Source organism: Polypterus senegalus, chromosome 9 (genome assembly GCF_016835505.1).
Source record: "Polypterus senegalus isolate Bchr_013 chromosome 9, ASM1683550v1, whole genome shotgun sequence".
Classification (NCBI taxonomy): Eukaryota; Metazoa; Chordata; class Cladistia; order Polypteriformes; family Polypteridae; genus Polypterus; species Polypterus senegalus.
The window spans coordinates 83,206-98,061 of NC_053162.1; the positions used below are offsets into that span (position 1 = coordinate 83,206).

Consider the following 14,856-nt stretch of genomic DNA (forward strand, 5'->3'; position numbering starts at 1 on the left):
GATCGTACTCTGGTGGCCGTCCACTCAAAGCCATTCACTGGAGGACAAGTGGCTTGGTGACCACCATAATGGCCGAGAATGTGGCCCCTGGCATAAAACTCAGCATCACACCAGCTGTCCCGAATTAACAAAGTCTTCTCACCAGGGACACTGGGATTAAGATTAAGATTTCAAAGGTTCAAAGTTTTTGATGGAGGGCGCTGGCACTCGGAGTGACGCTGGTGTCCCACATCATGGAGTCAGTTTGTATTTTTTTTGTCACCCCTGTTGCATTGCTTAGCCAGTATCAAGATGAGACCGTCGTACTGGTGTGCGCCATAGTCGAGATGGCAGAAGCAGGTGTCATGGCGCCATGTTCTGGTCATCGTACTGGCTTACGTTACCAGTGCTGGACTAATGTAGCGCCTTTCACAGACCAACGTTCCTCATACATAAGAATGTGGCTAAGCCCGAGTGGCCACATTTACTTAAAGTACCACTAGATGGCAGCAAAGACACACGTTTGGAGCCGATTCTGGCCGTGTGGTTCCATGGTCAAAAAGCCAAGACGATGATGATCGGAGGACTTTGTCTTCATGGCGGCGCCCTCCACAGGATCGAGGTATGATTTGCTCACCTCTTTCCATGAATTTGTGTGTCACTGAATCGGTGGCCTTTGCACTTGGCAGCAGTCACACACCTGGTGGTGCTTGGCTTTATCTGTCCCCCAACTGTCCCCCAGTGCTCCTGTGTAGTCTGTGGCATTGCTGCTTCAGTCATTCATTCAGTCGTTACTTTATATAGCGCCTTTTGGCTCTCGGTGCCCCGTCATACGTGGGTTTGGACTCGTCGGCCCCTTCTGCTTGGGTCAGGACTACATGGTGTAGTTCTGAGCATTCAGTGGTGCCAATACGAGAAGAGTGCTGTGCCAAAAGGTGGCACTGTGACGGTGCCAGTAAGATGTGCGAGGTTTCAGCCGGGACATTGAGGGTTAATAGCGAGCTCGTGCCACTGGGCATACAATATGGGACAACCTCTCACTCTCAAGTGTCTCCGTTTATATAGCGCCTTCCTGTGGTAAAGGTCACTTGGAGGAGCTTGTTTATGAGTTTATATAGCGCCTTTACGCAGTGAGCACTTAAGGAAGGAGAAAGCAAACAGCAAAATGACCGGGCATACATCGAGGGCTGAAGCCAGGAAGGGACAAAGTGGCAGGGGACGGAGGTGAAGCAGAAACCGTGACAACGAGTGGCTCATGTGGGTAGGGTGGCCTCCTCTTATGTTCTTCTGATGTGCCTTTAAGTGGCATTTGTATAGACTTGGCACTGGCTGGGGGTGACACAAGCAGGCAGTGTTGGGGGAATACAATGCCCTTTTCAGTTTATATAGCGCCTTTCCATTGTAAACTCCACATCAGGGTACTTGTCAGGTGTAGCATCTTCATTCAGCATGCCCACGACATGAGCACCAATGGGTGCTGTGACTTGGTGGTGCGGCCTGAATTTTAATATAGCGCCTTTCAGTTCACAGCATTCCCCCGAGGCACAGCTTGAGCGGGTGACGTCACTCAGTTAGTCTCGGGCCTTAGCCACTAGGGGGCTCACAGTGACCAGCACGCGTGTGACAGTTCCTGATCGCCTGAGACCTGGGACCCTGGCAATAAGGCTGTGCTGGCATCGTAATGAGCTTCTGACCCATCAGCATGGCAGTGTGATGTTCAGGTAGCCAACTTGTCCTTTCGTCACCAAGTCCTCCAGATGTCACATTTTTGTGATGCTGACATGGGGTTGGCCTCCGGTGGGCTCTTTTCACTTGCCATGGCTGCCCTCGTTTTCCCAGTGGCACATTGACAGATTGGCCAGCCCATCCATTAGCAGCTCTGCTCTTGTGCATATTGCTGAGTTCCAGCGGGGGGCACTGACTGGGTTTGGACCTGTGTAAGTGTGTGGCACAAAGGAGCAGATTCCCAACTCGGACAGTCACGGACTGCAAGGCACTATAAGACAACAGCTGGCTGTCTCCTGTGCCCCTCAGTCCCCTCAGACTCCTCCAGCTGTTAGACTCGCCCCGCTTGACTGTTCCTCCAGAGCCCGGGCTGCAGGACGGCTTGGCATGGACCGTGTGAAGTTGGCATTAAGATGATGGCACACAGCTCTGGCTGGTGCATGTGGTGTGGGTGATGTGGGGCATCGTGACCTGGATTAGCCTGAGTGGCTGCAGTTACTCAAAATTCCACTAGGTGGCAGCAAAGACACACATTTAGAACCAATTCTGACGGTCCAGCAGCGCTGCGGTCCGTCCATCCATCCTGTGAACAGCAGGGGGCAGCATGAAACGGCACAGAGATTAGTGTCATTATACAGGTGGCGCCATCGTCAAAAAGCCAAGACGATGATGATGATGCCATACAAACGGAGGACTTCATGGTGGCGCCCTCCTCAGGATTGAGGTATGAATTGCTGGCCTGTTTCCATGGTTACATGTGTGTCAGTGGCCTTCGTAGCTGGCAGCAGTTAAACATCTCGTGGTGGTCTGCTGTCGCTGTCCCCCAGTTGTTTCCCAGTGCTCCCTTGTAGTCCTCGGCATTGCTGCTTCATTCATTCAGTAGTTTCTTTATATAGCGCCTTTTGTGGTGAACTCCTCTTAGTGGTCAAGTGACAAGGGGACATGCTGGTGTCCGCCATGGCTCTCGTTGCCCCTGGCATATGTGGGTTTGGACTTGTTGGCTCCTTCTGTTCAGATTTGATGTAGATTTCCCACTGGGACTGTCACGGACTGCAAGGCACTATAAAATAACAGCTGGCTGTCTGCTGCGTCACAAAGCCCCTCTGTCCCCAACTCCTCCCCTCCAGCTAGCCGTCTGCTGTCCAGCTGGTTTACTCGCCTCCAGTGCCCGAGCTGCAGGAAGGCCAGGCATGGACCGTCTGGAATTGGCATTGAGACGATGGCCTGCGGTTCTTACTGGGTTTATTTCTTAGCATGGTGATGTGCGGCATCATGGCACAGTGAGATAGGTGTGGCGGCACATGCTCGATTTCCAGCAGGTCATCCCTGCCACATCGACTTGGCCCAAGTGGCAAATGCTGGATAGCTGAGGGAGCCACCTCCTTAGGGACTTGGGTTCAAAGCCCAGTGGAGAGAATGACCGTGACACAGAGGAGGTGGCAGAAGGAGGAGGTCCTGGTTACCTTGAATGTTCTCCTGTGCCCGTATCTTCTTGGGGTTCACTTGAAGCTGAGCGGCGTGCAGATGTCATTGATTCGGAGCTCTGGTGTGTGTGTGTGATTGGGGCCTGCATGCTGTGACCCCGAAGTGGACTCTGTGGCTCCCAAAGATGGAGGGCAGGCGTCCTTAACAGGCTCCACGGGCTGGCATGAATTATGAGCCTCATATAGCGCCTGCCTTCACACGTACTTACAGATGGATGCCGTTTGTATTGATTCTGCTGATGCAAGACAAGAACAGCAGGTGGCGCCAAGCAGAGCACCTACTTGGGATCTTCCCTCCCATTCCTGCAGGAACTCCGTGCCAGCTTTTTGTGCCAGCCCAAGTTTTTGTTCCAGCAGCAGCTCCTCACCGAGTGCCTCCTGCTCCCAACTCTCCTAGCTTATCTCTGGAAGAGAGCAGAGAGGGGCACCCTGGGAGCGGACGCCAGTGGGCACCTCCAAAGCCCACCATGGAGACGTCGAGACCCCTGTGAAGCTACCAGCCTCGTGTGTGCCCTGCCCATTGGACGGAGTAGCGCCAGGACACTTGTTGCTGCCGAGCACTGGGACACGGCATGGCAGGAAGTGGCAGGAAGACGGCGAGACCCTCATACTATTACAGGCTGCTGGGCAGGTCGCGTCTGCAGAGGCAACGGAGTCGGTCGAGGAGTCGGAGCAGGCCGGCGAACAGGGGTGAGGACGTGTGTGTGTGTGACGCTGCGTGAGCGTGTGTGCGAGGGCCTGTGCGCACCTGGAGAAGACGCTTCTGCACGCCAGGCTGGCATGTACTTTGCCCTGGTGGATGGTCCTTCACTGGTGCTGAGACCCCCCCAAGTACTGCAGTGGCTCGCCTTGTCTGCCCAGGTGGCTCTCAGGTCCTGCTGTCACTACCAAATGGGCTAGAGTGGGACCGAGGGTCATGACTGCCAAGGGGAGTGGCATCCCCTTGTGTGTCATGTCACACACTTCCAATAAGGGGCCAAACACCTGACTGGCACCCCAGATTGTGAACTTGAGGTCACGCAGAGATGTGATTGCGGTGCCCATGGCATGCACACTGCTGGTTACTTTATCACAGCTCTCTGCTGAGCCACTGGGCACCCTTTGGCTATGAAGGCGGACCCCCAAATGATCACTGCCACCTCTGCCCCTGAAGCGGTCAAGTCTGATCGAGCGACTCGTGCCACCCCAAGTGAACATACACTGACATAGCGTCCCAAATCTGTGGTCAATCTGTGGGTGACCTCAGGGTGGCGTCCATGTGGGCCATAAGGACTTTGGTCTGCTCAGTGCGGCCCTTAAGTGGATTATTGGAAGTGAAATGCTTTGGAAAGGCGCTATATGAAATGTTCAGCAGTTACATACTTGAAAAGCTCTTCGACCTTTTTGTCCCACCCACCCTGGTTTGAGTCTTGGGACCCCTGCCCTGCTGCAGAGGGTGTCTTGGGGCTTGTCATGTGATGCGGTCATTCAAGGGCTGGTCACAAACTAGCGGTCAGTGTGTCCCGACTTCGCCCCTGGCTTCAGCTGTCTTTAACTTGGAGGGGCCTGTGAACGGGGGGCTCTGGATGGCTTTTAATGACCCTCTTCCTTTGGATCAAACATGCAGGGGTCCTCTGGCTCATGCCGCCTTCTGGCAAAGCGCACTTAGTTGTGTGGCAATGATGTCACTGAAGTGAATGGCATCATGTGAAGCACACACTGGCACTTGGGCACACACTAGCTCACTGTGGCCACACGCTGGCACTATTAGTTTGTCACACATGTGGCCTCTGTGGGTATGGCACCCATTTCAGCCAGCATTTCCATTGTATTTTCATGTGTCCCCTTTGCCCTAAGGATGCCACGGCGTCCATCTGCTAGCTCACTGGGGTTCAAAGGCAGGACCTGCCTTGGCACAGCTTGCATCCCCAGCTGCCCCCAGGTTTTTAGTCCTGAATGCCCCATTGTGATGAGAGCTAAAGGTGAGCTGAGTCGGGCAAGTACACATGAGGGGCACAGATGTCCCCACTCCATTCAGGATGGCAGAGCCATAGTTATGTAGTGGGCTCTCTGCAGGCTGGTGAGTGCCACCTAGTGTCACTCTGCCACATCTCCATCCCATGATTTTAGTAAGACATGGTCATCTGTTAGCAGTGGTTGTGACCAAAGCTGGGGCATCGGTAGACCCACAGAGCACGCCACCAGTGAGATGCCATCTAGCCTGGGCTGGTGGGCTCATTTGGGAACTCATAGTGACTCCATTTATGATGGCACCTGATGTTAGACATCTGTGCACCCGCCATGACAGCAAAAGCTGAGGGGTGACTGGCGACCTCATGGCATGAAGAAAGGTGGTGATGGACTAAAGTGGCAGCTGCCACCATAACAGCAAGATAACGAGGAGTGCTGAGGGCACTGCCTGTTGGCTCAGGAGGTGAAAATGAGCACTCTGGCATCAGGTAGCACTGGTGAGACGTCCTTCAAGCCCAAATGGAAGAACAAGGGTGCCATCACTAGAGGCATGGATGCCTTATTGTGGACGGGCAGGACATGTTGAAAAACTAACTGGCAAAGTGAGGGCAAATCCTTTTGAAAATGCCACGTGGAATAGAGGAGGCCTTGTGTCTGAGCACACGTGGCACATTTTGGCTTATCAGGTGCCTTGACAGTGATCCATGACATCAGTTCACCACCCAGTGGCAAGTGCCTTTTGTGCAAGATGCCATGTGACATGAGCAGACATGTCAGCTTTTGGGCAACCCTCTCGAATTCCATTATTTCTGCTCATCCTCTAACTTGCCGCAAGTCTTGGTGTTTCCTCGTCTAACGCTGCCCAATGGGTAGTGCCCTTTCAGTATGGTCCTCGGTGTTGAGTTTGCTATGGTCAGCGTGCCACACAAGACATTAATCCAAGTCCCATTTTAAATGGGCATCACATGTGACAGTGTTTGATAGGGCACTTTATCGTCAGGCTGAAGCCAGCAGAAGTGTTGCTGCCAGAAGACACAGGAGGGCAGGTCCCACGTGCCCAAAGGAGTGACACCTTCTTAATTTTGTTTTTGCAACAGGGTGTGCCACCTCAAAGCATTGTGTGCGCCTTACAGATTCTCAACTGATGTCCTGGCAGGCTATGACCACTAGGGGGCAATACCACCTGTCCAGCTGTAGAGTGTGAGGCTTCGAGAGCCAAAATGTTTAAGGTGGCATACTTCTGTGCCCGCCGTGTTATTTCCAGGCACTCATCTCTATTTCTTCACTAAACGGCAACCATAAAGCTGCCAGGCTGAGATTGTCTTGTTATTACAGTGCCGCGGGTCGCCAGCCGTGCCATAGAAGACAGCAGCTTAACCATATAAATTGATGAAGCGGTACACAGACGTGCGGCAAATAAATCCTGCTGGCTTCAGCGGGTGGAAGTGGCTGGGCTGTGGATGAACAGCATGACCTTGTCATGCCCGGTTGGAGAAGCCGGGCAGATCGAGAGGTGGGTGCGCTTAGCCTTGCTCTGCTGCCAGTGAAGGAGACAGAGAGAGGGCCTTGTGTGATGTGCCTAACGGTGGGCGACTGCTGTGTCCATACCAAATTCATGAGGGCTCTTGGCGTGTGCCAGCCCCCTATGGTTATGTGTCAGCTTTACCATCCACATTATGTGGCACTGTAGCAATACTGGGGTAGGAGGGCATCTCTGTCTAAATATTGCACTGCCTCCTTTTGGTTGGCACTTGGCATCACTAATAGGACCACGATATGCTGCCCCCAGATGATGAGTGGCATACAGCTGTATGACACGGTTTGCTTGGTGTGACTGAATACCACTGAGCTGAGAAGTGTTTGTGCCCAGTGGGCTCCTGCAATGGAAGCTCAGTGATAAACTCACATTTTCCCATTTTTTATTGTCAAAATGTCATTTTGGAGGTTGAGGGGTGCAAAATGAAAGAGTGGTGACACATGCCAATGATGCCGGTCTGCCCCTCTGGCAACCTGAGCCCCACATCTCCAATGTGACATGTAATACACATTGTGCTGCAGGGATCCGGGTTCAAATTCCAGCCTGACGCCTGTCCTTGAGCCTACTTGGACCGGCGACTTGGACTCGTGGAGTGGGCCGCATTGGGTGACCTGTGCCCTCTGGTTCCTACAGATGGGCCTGGTGGGTGGGGCGGTGGTGGCAGATCTTACCTTCAGTTTGTTGGAATGTCAGTCACCCTTTCATCTGAGTTTACGTGTCTCTCTCTACCTGTGAGTCCACTGAGGACCCTACGGTGGCCACACAGGGACACACTTAGGACAGGGACGCTGAGCTTGTGTGGCACTGCCGTTGTCCTCTCCTCTGTTCTCATGGCTCCCTCTGTGTTTCCTTTAGAGTCTCCTCCTGAGAGACCTGGCCGAAGACGCAGCATGCCTGGCACTGCCACGGACAAAAATGGCACCATGGAGCCAGCGGTGGCCACGCCCTTCCGTGTCACGGTAAGAGCCTGGGGGCGGGACTCAGTGGTGTTGACTAGTCGGTGCAGCGCCTAATGACGCGAGTGTATTGGCTAGGGGGCTTCACCTCTCACTGCTCAGTGGTCCCTTGGCTCCTCTTTGGTCACTTTGAGTTGACAGTCATACCGCCCACTTCTGTCTCTAGTGTGCCTTCATGTGCCAGTCGCCACATCCAGTGGCTGCAGAATCGGCCCCCCAGGTGCCTTATCTCAGAAGTATTCCTGTGGTGCCCAGTAGGAGGCCATCTTGAGACAGGACTGCCCAGTGCCTGACTGTGCATCATGTGGTATCGCCAGGTGAAGGCAGATGGGTTTGGGCACCAAGTAACCACCTGAGCGCCCCGTCAGTCTTATCACATCTGTGCTTTCAAGATCATTGGGTGTCATGATTCTCTGACACCCCTGACCTCTGACCTCAAACCACACCATATGATGCTGCCCGTCACACTACTGAAACGCCACAAGTTCATTGGCCGTCGCGCATCTAGAGATCTGGTTGCCCATTTGGCATGGCACTGAGCACACTGTGCAAGAGCAGTATGGCACACGCACCCAGCTGCTGCCTTCTTCGCCCACATGGCCAACGTGTCTGGTTGGCAGCTGTATTGTGTATTCGATATAGCGCCTTTCTGCCTTAGATGACTTGCTGAGAGGTTTGTGTCGGCAGGCCTCACCAGGCAGTTACTGAGGGCACAACTCCTCAGCCACTTTGTAGCATCCTTCTCGTCATGGCCTGTCACGGTGGCCTGGGGCCTATGCCCACCGAGTGGTCTCCTTTGGCCGTCCTCTGAAACTGGGCTCATGCCAGGTGTGCGGAGCCTTTGCACTGCGGATTCCGGAGACAGACTTATTTGTTGTCATCTCTGGGCGGGCAGAGCCGCTTAGATGATGGCATCGAATACTAAGAGGCCCCCAAAGGCAGTTCATCAGCGGGCTTCTTGTCAGTGACAGGGCCCGAGGTGAGTGGCAGCTGCCTTTAGTCCAACGTATGAAACAGAAGGCCATCTAGTGGACAGAGTTGACACTGCACCCTCGGCGTCTGTCCTCTTTGCCCCTCTGTACCCCATAAACAAGATGAGAAGGCTTTGCACGAGCAGCACCGATGCCACCGGTGCCCTGCAGTGCCCACTGGGACTTGAATGCACATCCTTGTACGAAAGAGCTGAACGAGCACATGAAGTCTCTCCCCATATATAGTGCCTTTTTATGTATAAAAATAGACATTGTATGGATTATTGCCAATTTTAATTTGGATTGTAGTGCCACAGTTCTGGTACCACCAACACACCTGGTGCATGGTCTTGGCAGAACTGGGCAAAAAAAGGGCAGGATGGGATTATGCTCTGGGTCTGTGGTACCCTCTAGGCACTGAGTGACCGCTGAAGACAAGGAGAGGGGCTCAACAGGACACATGACGTCACTCGGCCTCCTGGCGAGTGCCAGCCCTGCACACAAGACTCCTCTTTATGTGCCCAGCAAAAGCAGGATGCTCTCTGCCTGTCCCCTCGTTGACTTGAAATGTGTCCCCCCAGAAGGCTTTGTGTGCTGCAGCTGCACCCCTCTGTCTGTGCCGCGATGTCAAGTGCACTGGTGAGGCCTCAGCGTCCACACCAGGCCACCACGCTGGCCTTCTGGATGCCCAAGTCGTCTCAATTTGTAAATGACACTTGTCTGTCACCATTTGTCAATTTGCTTCCCACCACTCTGTGGTCACTGGCTGTCACAGCTGAGATGAATGCCAGGGCCCCTTTACTAGTTAGTTGGACAACTGTAGTTGACAGGCAGACTGGCCTCCAGGGCCCTAAGCTGGCACACTGCCCTTGTTCTCACTGGCACTTTTAGAGTCACTTCCTATTGTCTCTTGGGCTCCTCTCCTTGGCACTCGGCCTGGTCAGCTTTTATCAAGCCTGTGCCAACTGAATGACTGTCCCCTTCACCTGACTCCGTGTCCATGTCGATAAGGACTGTGCCCCCTGCTGCCATTTAAAGCACAGCCTGGCACTCCTCTGCCAACCCATCTTAATGTTGGCACAGTACTTTTGGTTGCTAGCCTCTGACCACCTGTGCGTGTTTAACCACCTGTCAGCTTTGGGCACAGTGGTGGCTCAGTCTTCATGCTGCATGTTGTTTTTCGGTTTGGTTTGCTTGTGCCGACCGCTGATGGCTTTTGAGTGGCACTGCCAGTATGGATGAAGTGCTCTTAAACCCAGGGCTGCAGTTTGGCCACATTGAGATTTGTTGAGGTCCTCGAGAGAGTTGAGTTCTAAGTAAAGCACCAGGCTTCAGTCTCCTTTGGCTTACTGAGGGGGCCGCAGCGCAAGTGGTCAACAAGCCAAGTGGGTATAAGAAATGAACAAAAGCAAACAAAACAAACCGATTTACCTGCTGAGGATTTCATTGTCTGATGCCAAATGCCAGGAAGAAACAGGAGGAACGGCAACAAAGGAAACGTCTTATTTAATTAACGTGCCCTCTGCTTCTACTGAGGGGGTCCTCGCTGCAGGGTCAGTGTCACTGATGGGCAGGCATGGGGCGGGGTCAGGTCAAAGCAGGTTAGATGTGGGTGAGATCAGGTGTACCATGCAAGACAAGGTGGGGTATGGGGCAGGGCAATGGAATGGCGAGAAATCGGTCTGCGGCGCTCATCATACCTTCCTTATATGGTAAAACTCCGCCTCCACCCGGTGAGCGACGGCACCAAGAAGCTCCGATTGCAGACTACAATTCATGTGCTCACATGTGACGAGGGTCATCTGTCCCCGTCCCACTCGCTCCTCCTCTGCCCGCGGCTCACTCGCTTATTTCACTTCTTGACTTGAAGACTTCAAAGTCCCCGCCTCCTTCTTGCTGTTTCCCCCCTCATTTGCATAACACAACCCCTAATTATCTTCTGTTTGCATTTCCTGGTCAAAGCTCGTAAGTTGAGGAAAGTCCAGCGGAGGCCCACGTGAGACCCCATCGAATGTCCAAGGGTGACGAGCTTTTCAATGAGCAGCACATGTGACTTGTGTGTCAGCAACGTGAGACGAACTGCAGCTTGAGGGCCTCGGCTTTACAGTTTTGGCATTAACACTCGTGTGGGCATCAATATTTAGAAATATCCTGCTCAAGCACCAAGCTGGTACATTGCTTATTGACCAAGAAATGGGTGCCCATGATCGGCATACTGGATGACCTCCCCTCATATGGGCTGGAAGAGGCTGAGCGGACAGTGAGTGGTTGCCCGTCCTTCTCTGACGGGTACCCAGTCACATGGACACTGGACTTGCAGGAAGAGGCAGCGTAACCGTTTGGTCACACATGTCCAACATGGTCCCAATGAGACGCTGCTGATCAGCAGACCAGGAAGGGGAGCTCATGGGGTCCGATGGACTTCATGCTTGACCCATGGGGGTGGGGGTGCCACGCCAAGATCACGCAGACAACTGGAGTCAGCAGCTGTGTCTCATACTATAGATGGCCACCTTGAAGGCCGCCCCTCTTGACTTCTTGTGACACACATGTCTATTGCCACCTGGCACCCTTCAGGCTGAGGGTGGGTGGGGGGTCCACGTATGATGAACCATCCTGCAGGGCAAGGACAATTCAGTGTCATTCGTTATAAGTCCTCTGAGCCCTGCTGGGTGTTGTTCACTGCTGACTCTGCGCTGATGCCACGCTAACCATTTCAGGCTTTGCCCACCTGCATGACCCATCAGGTGGCAGCGGTCACTTCATTGGCTTTTTGGAGGGTCCTCAGTGGCTCACAGAGCAGACCCCATTATGCTATTCTTTTAGGTCCCCAACGAACCCGAGGGTGAGGACAAGCCATGGGTCACTCACTTGGTACCGCCAGCCATTCCAGTCGTGGCCTGCTGTGTTCCTCTCGCACTTCACTGCAGCGGGCTCCCGGCCCACCAGACAGGAAGTGGGGGAGCGGAGATCAGACATTGTGCCAGAGATTTGTGAGAAACAGGAAGGGAGCCGAAAAGTGAGTAATGGGGGTGGGACGGGAGGGGGGCTTCTGAGAACCGAATGACCGCATGACATGTGAGGAATCTTCATATAGCGCAGGGAGTGAGCAGATGGTCAGCACGACTGGCAAGCCTTCCAGAAATGCTGAGGAAGACGGCCATCCTGCAGAGACGGGCTGACTGGCATAAGACAGGGCAGTCTAGCCATGTGCTGTAAAGGTGACCGTCCCCTACTGGTTAATTGGGTGAACAGACGTGAAAAAACGTGTAATGAAACTCACGAGGCTTCTGACAGCAATCCAGGTGGCACGGGGCCACACACATGCAGTGCCCAAACACAGACACGCGCACGGGTGGTCTTAAGCTGGCCAACCCGTTCATACAAATCCCACGTCAATAATCAGCAGCCACCCATCCTTGGCTTTTGCCACAGGTCCACTATTTCTGACTTGTTCCACCTCCATCTGCCCATACGTTGGCATCCGTTACCTGCCAGCTGCTCACCTGCTCCTTATGTTATTGCATCAGTTGATCATGGCACCTTGTCCTTCTTAATATGACACCATGCCCTCTAATAATGTTTCCAGCATGTCTTCTTTACCTGGGCACATGCCATTCGATGTCGGTCACATGGCCATACTCCACTCCTCAAATGTCATATGCCAGGCAAGCACAATGGACTGGAATGGGCTCTTTGTCCACAACCACCCTGGCGACTGCCAGACAGTGAGGCCCCCCAGTGTTCAAGCACAGTCTGAGACAGGGTGGTCATCTCAGTTTGGCGTGCATTTGGTGCCAGTGTGTCCATTGTAGTGCCTTCCCGGTCACATTTCTAATCTTTACCTCACGTCACATGGTATCAGGGATTCACACACTGGCCAATGCCCACTCTTGCCTTCATCGATGGCCTTGATGCCCGTCTGCTCCATGGTTAGGTGGGCCGAGTTGGCTCTGAAGTGAAGATTTTATTGGATTCCTCCCACTTAGAGCTCCCATGCTGCTTTGAACCCAGAGAGGTGTCAATTTTGTTGAACCCCCCCCACCCCTGTCAGGACATGAAGTGCCAGTGGACAGTGTGTCTGGACCCCCTTACATTGTACCAGAAGAGGGTGCTGTGTTGCAAGTGGCACCTCAAAAGCATTCTCATATGTTTGGTGGCCAGCTGTGGGGCGTGGTGCAGGTCCTTCCTGGCTTCATAAGTGGGTAACAGTGGGCACACTGAGGGCATGGCATGTGTTAGGTACTCAACTGCCCGACTGAGTCTGACAAAGACACAAGCGACTTTTGGGAAATGAAAAGTAAAGGAAGCAAGAGGAAAGCAGGCACCAGTGATGCCCTCTGCACAGGGCACATTCTGCATTCTTTTAAGCCATTTGGCATAAGGAAAAAGACTGAGTCCATGGCTGGTAAGAGAGTGTCCACTGAAGATGGCGTGGCCAATTCTTAACATCCTGATGCCCATCCTTCTCACCTCACACTCCTGCTTTCCTTTCGGTTTTGCCCTTGTCTCTAATGGGTCCGCCACACGGGCAGCGGAGGCTTCACCGACCAGAGAGGAATGACACGGATGCCCCTGTGTGACTGCGCCCAGCCTCTGCCATCTCACCTGAACGCCACCCCCCCACCTCACCGTATCCCACGCGGCAGATGAGCTGAGTCTCGGCCCCTGACTAAAGCGCTGCTGCTCCTCCCGCCCGCCGCTCTTGCATTTTTTTCTTTCTTCCTTTTTATTTTAATGCCAGCCAGTAGTTTCCATGGCAACGCCGGCTTAGGGGAGTCTCGCGTCGACGTCTCTGCCTGGGCTCTGCGAGAGCAGATGTTGGACGGGATCTTGCGAGCCGCGGCTGACAACAATGCTCGTGGTCGCGCGTGGCGGAGCTCGGCAGATTGGGACGCTGTGCGGCTAACCTGTGTCCGTTTGTTCTCTCCTGCCCACTCTTGCCCACCTCACCGCTGCAGGGCTTTCTGAGCCGACGCCTCAAAGGATCCATCAAGCGCACAAAGAGCCAGCCCAAGCTCGATCGCAACAGCAGCTTCCGGCACATCCTACCTGGCCTGAGGAACGTGGACAATGACAGGTAGGAGCCTCGTCCACTGGTTAGGTGGGGTTGGTGGGCTGGGCTGGGCTGGGCATGGCATGGTGCAGAAAACAGACTGCTGTACACAATGCTTGTCAGCAGGTTGGCATGAAAGGTGCTATACAAAATACCACTCAGGTCATCAGCCAGAAATGGGATGGACAAAAGACTAGTCACCAGTTTGGCACAGAGGCACTGTACACCATGCCAGTCAGCAGAGTGGCATGGAAGGTGCTCTACAAAACCCTGATCTGCACGAAAGGCACCATACCGCCGACTTCCATCTCTCACGCCACATGGGCTGCTGTTTTGGGTTCTGTGAGCTGCTGGTGTCACCAGGCATGACTGCCCCCTGCCAGCTCACTATGCCATGTGTGTCTTGTCCCACTTACTTGGCAGCATAGTTGTGTTTTTGCCAGCGTGTCTGTGTCTGACGTGCTCATGTTAGCACCACCTGCAGGTGACGTCCGCACTCTTCTTCACGTTTACCTTTGTGTGTTCATCTTGCATATGGCAGCCATCTTCCTCTTCACTGTGAAGGCACCTAAGACTTGACTGGCTCGGGCGATGGCCCCGCTGTGCCCCGATGTAATGCCAACTGAAGTGTTAGTGGACCGATGCCCTTGCAGATCCTCATAGAGTGCGCTGTCTGCACATCGGTGACGGTGGCTTTCAATCAACCGATGAGGAATGGTGCCAAGCGCTCTGTTCTGACTGTCACTCTTTAGCCCTGTCTGCCCTGTTTTGTTAGTGTGTGCCCGGTGACAAGGCACTATATTAAACAAAGTCTGATGGCTTAGCGCATCTTTATCTGCAGTTGGGCTGTATGAAACCTGGCATCAGCCACAGCGGGTGACTTCATCACAGGTGTGCGTGTGACTGTGCCTGATGGTATGTGTGTGTGTGCGGGCAGGGTCATTGTCATGTCAGTGTTTGTGTGTGCCCACTTGTGCCACTCACCTCTGTGTCTCTGTGTGTGTGTGTGTGTGTGAGTGTGAGTGAGTGTGCACACACACTCACTTCCTCTCACTCCCCCTTCGTTTCTCTTTCACAGTCGCATTCTTGTCACGTCAAATTTGGCACAAATGAGAGCCGCGCTCGTGTGACTTGTCATCGTGTGTCGCTCATGCAGTGTGACCTCCGCGCTGAGACAAGGGCAGCCGGGCAGAAGAGC

The 14,856-nt window shown here is 53.6% G+C and overlaps 1 protein-coding gene across 1 annotated transcript in view; it reads left to right on the forward strand.

Moving 5' to 3' along the window:
- LOC120535028 (disabled homolog 2-interacting protein-like) overlaps positions 1–14,856 on the forward strand; it is a 107,276-nt gene that overhangs the window by 44,015 nt on the left and 48,405 nt on the right. The window contains 2 exon segments of the mRNA XM_039762528.1: positions 7,531–7,634; positions 13,564–13,682. Of these exon segments, the coding sequence (XP_039618462.1) occupies positions 7,531–7,634; positions 13,564–13,682 (223 nt within the window).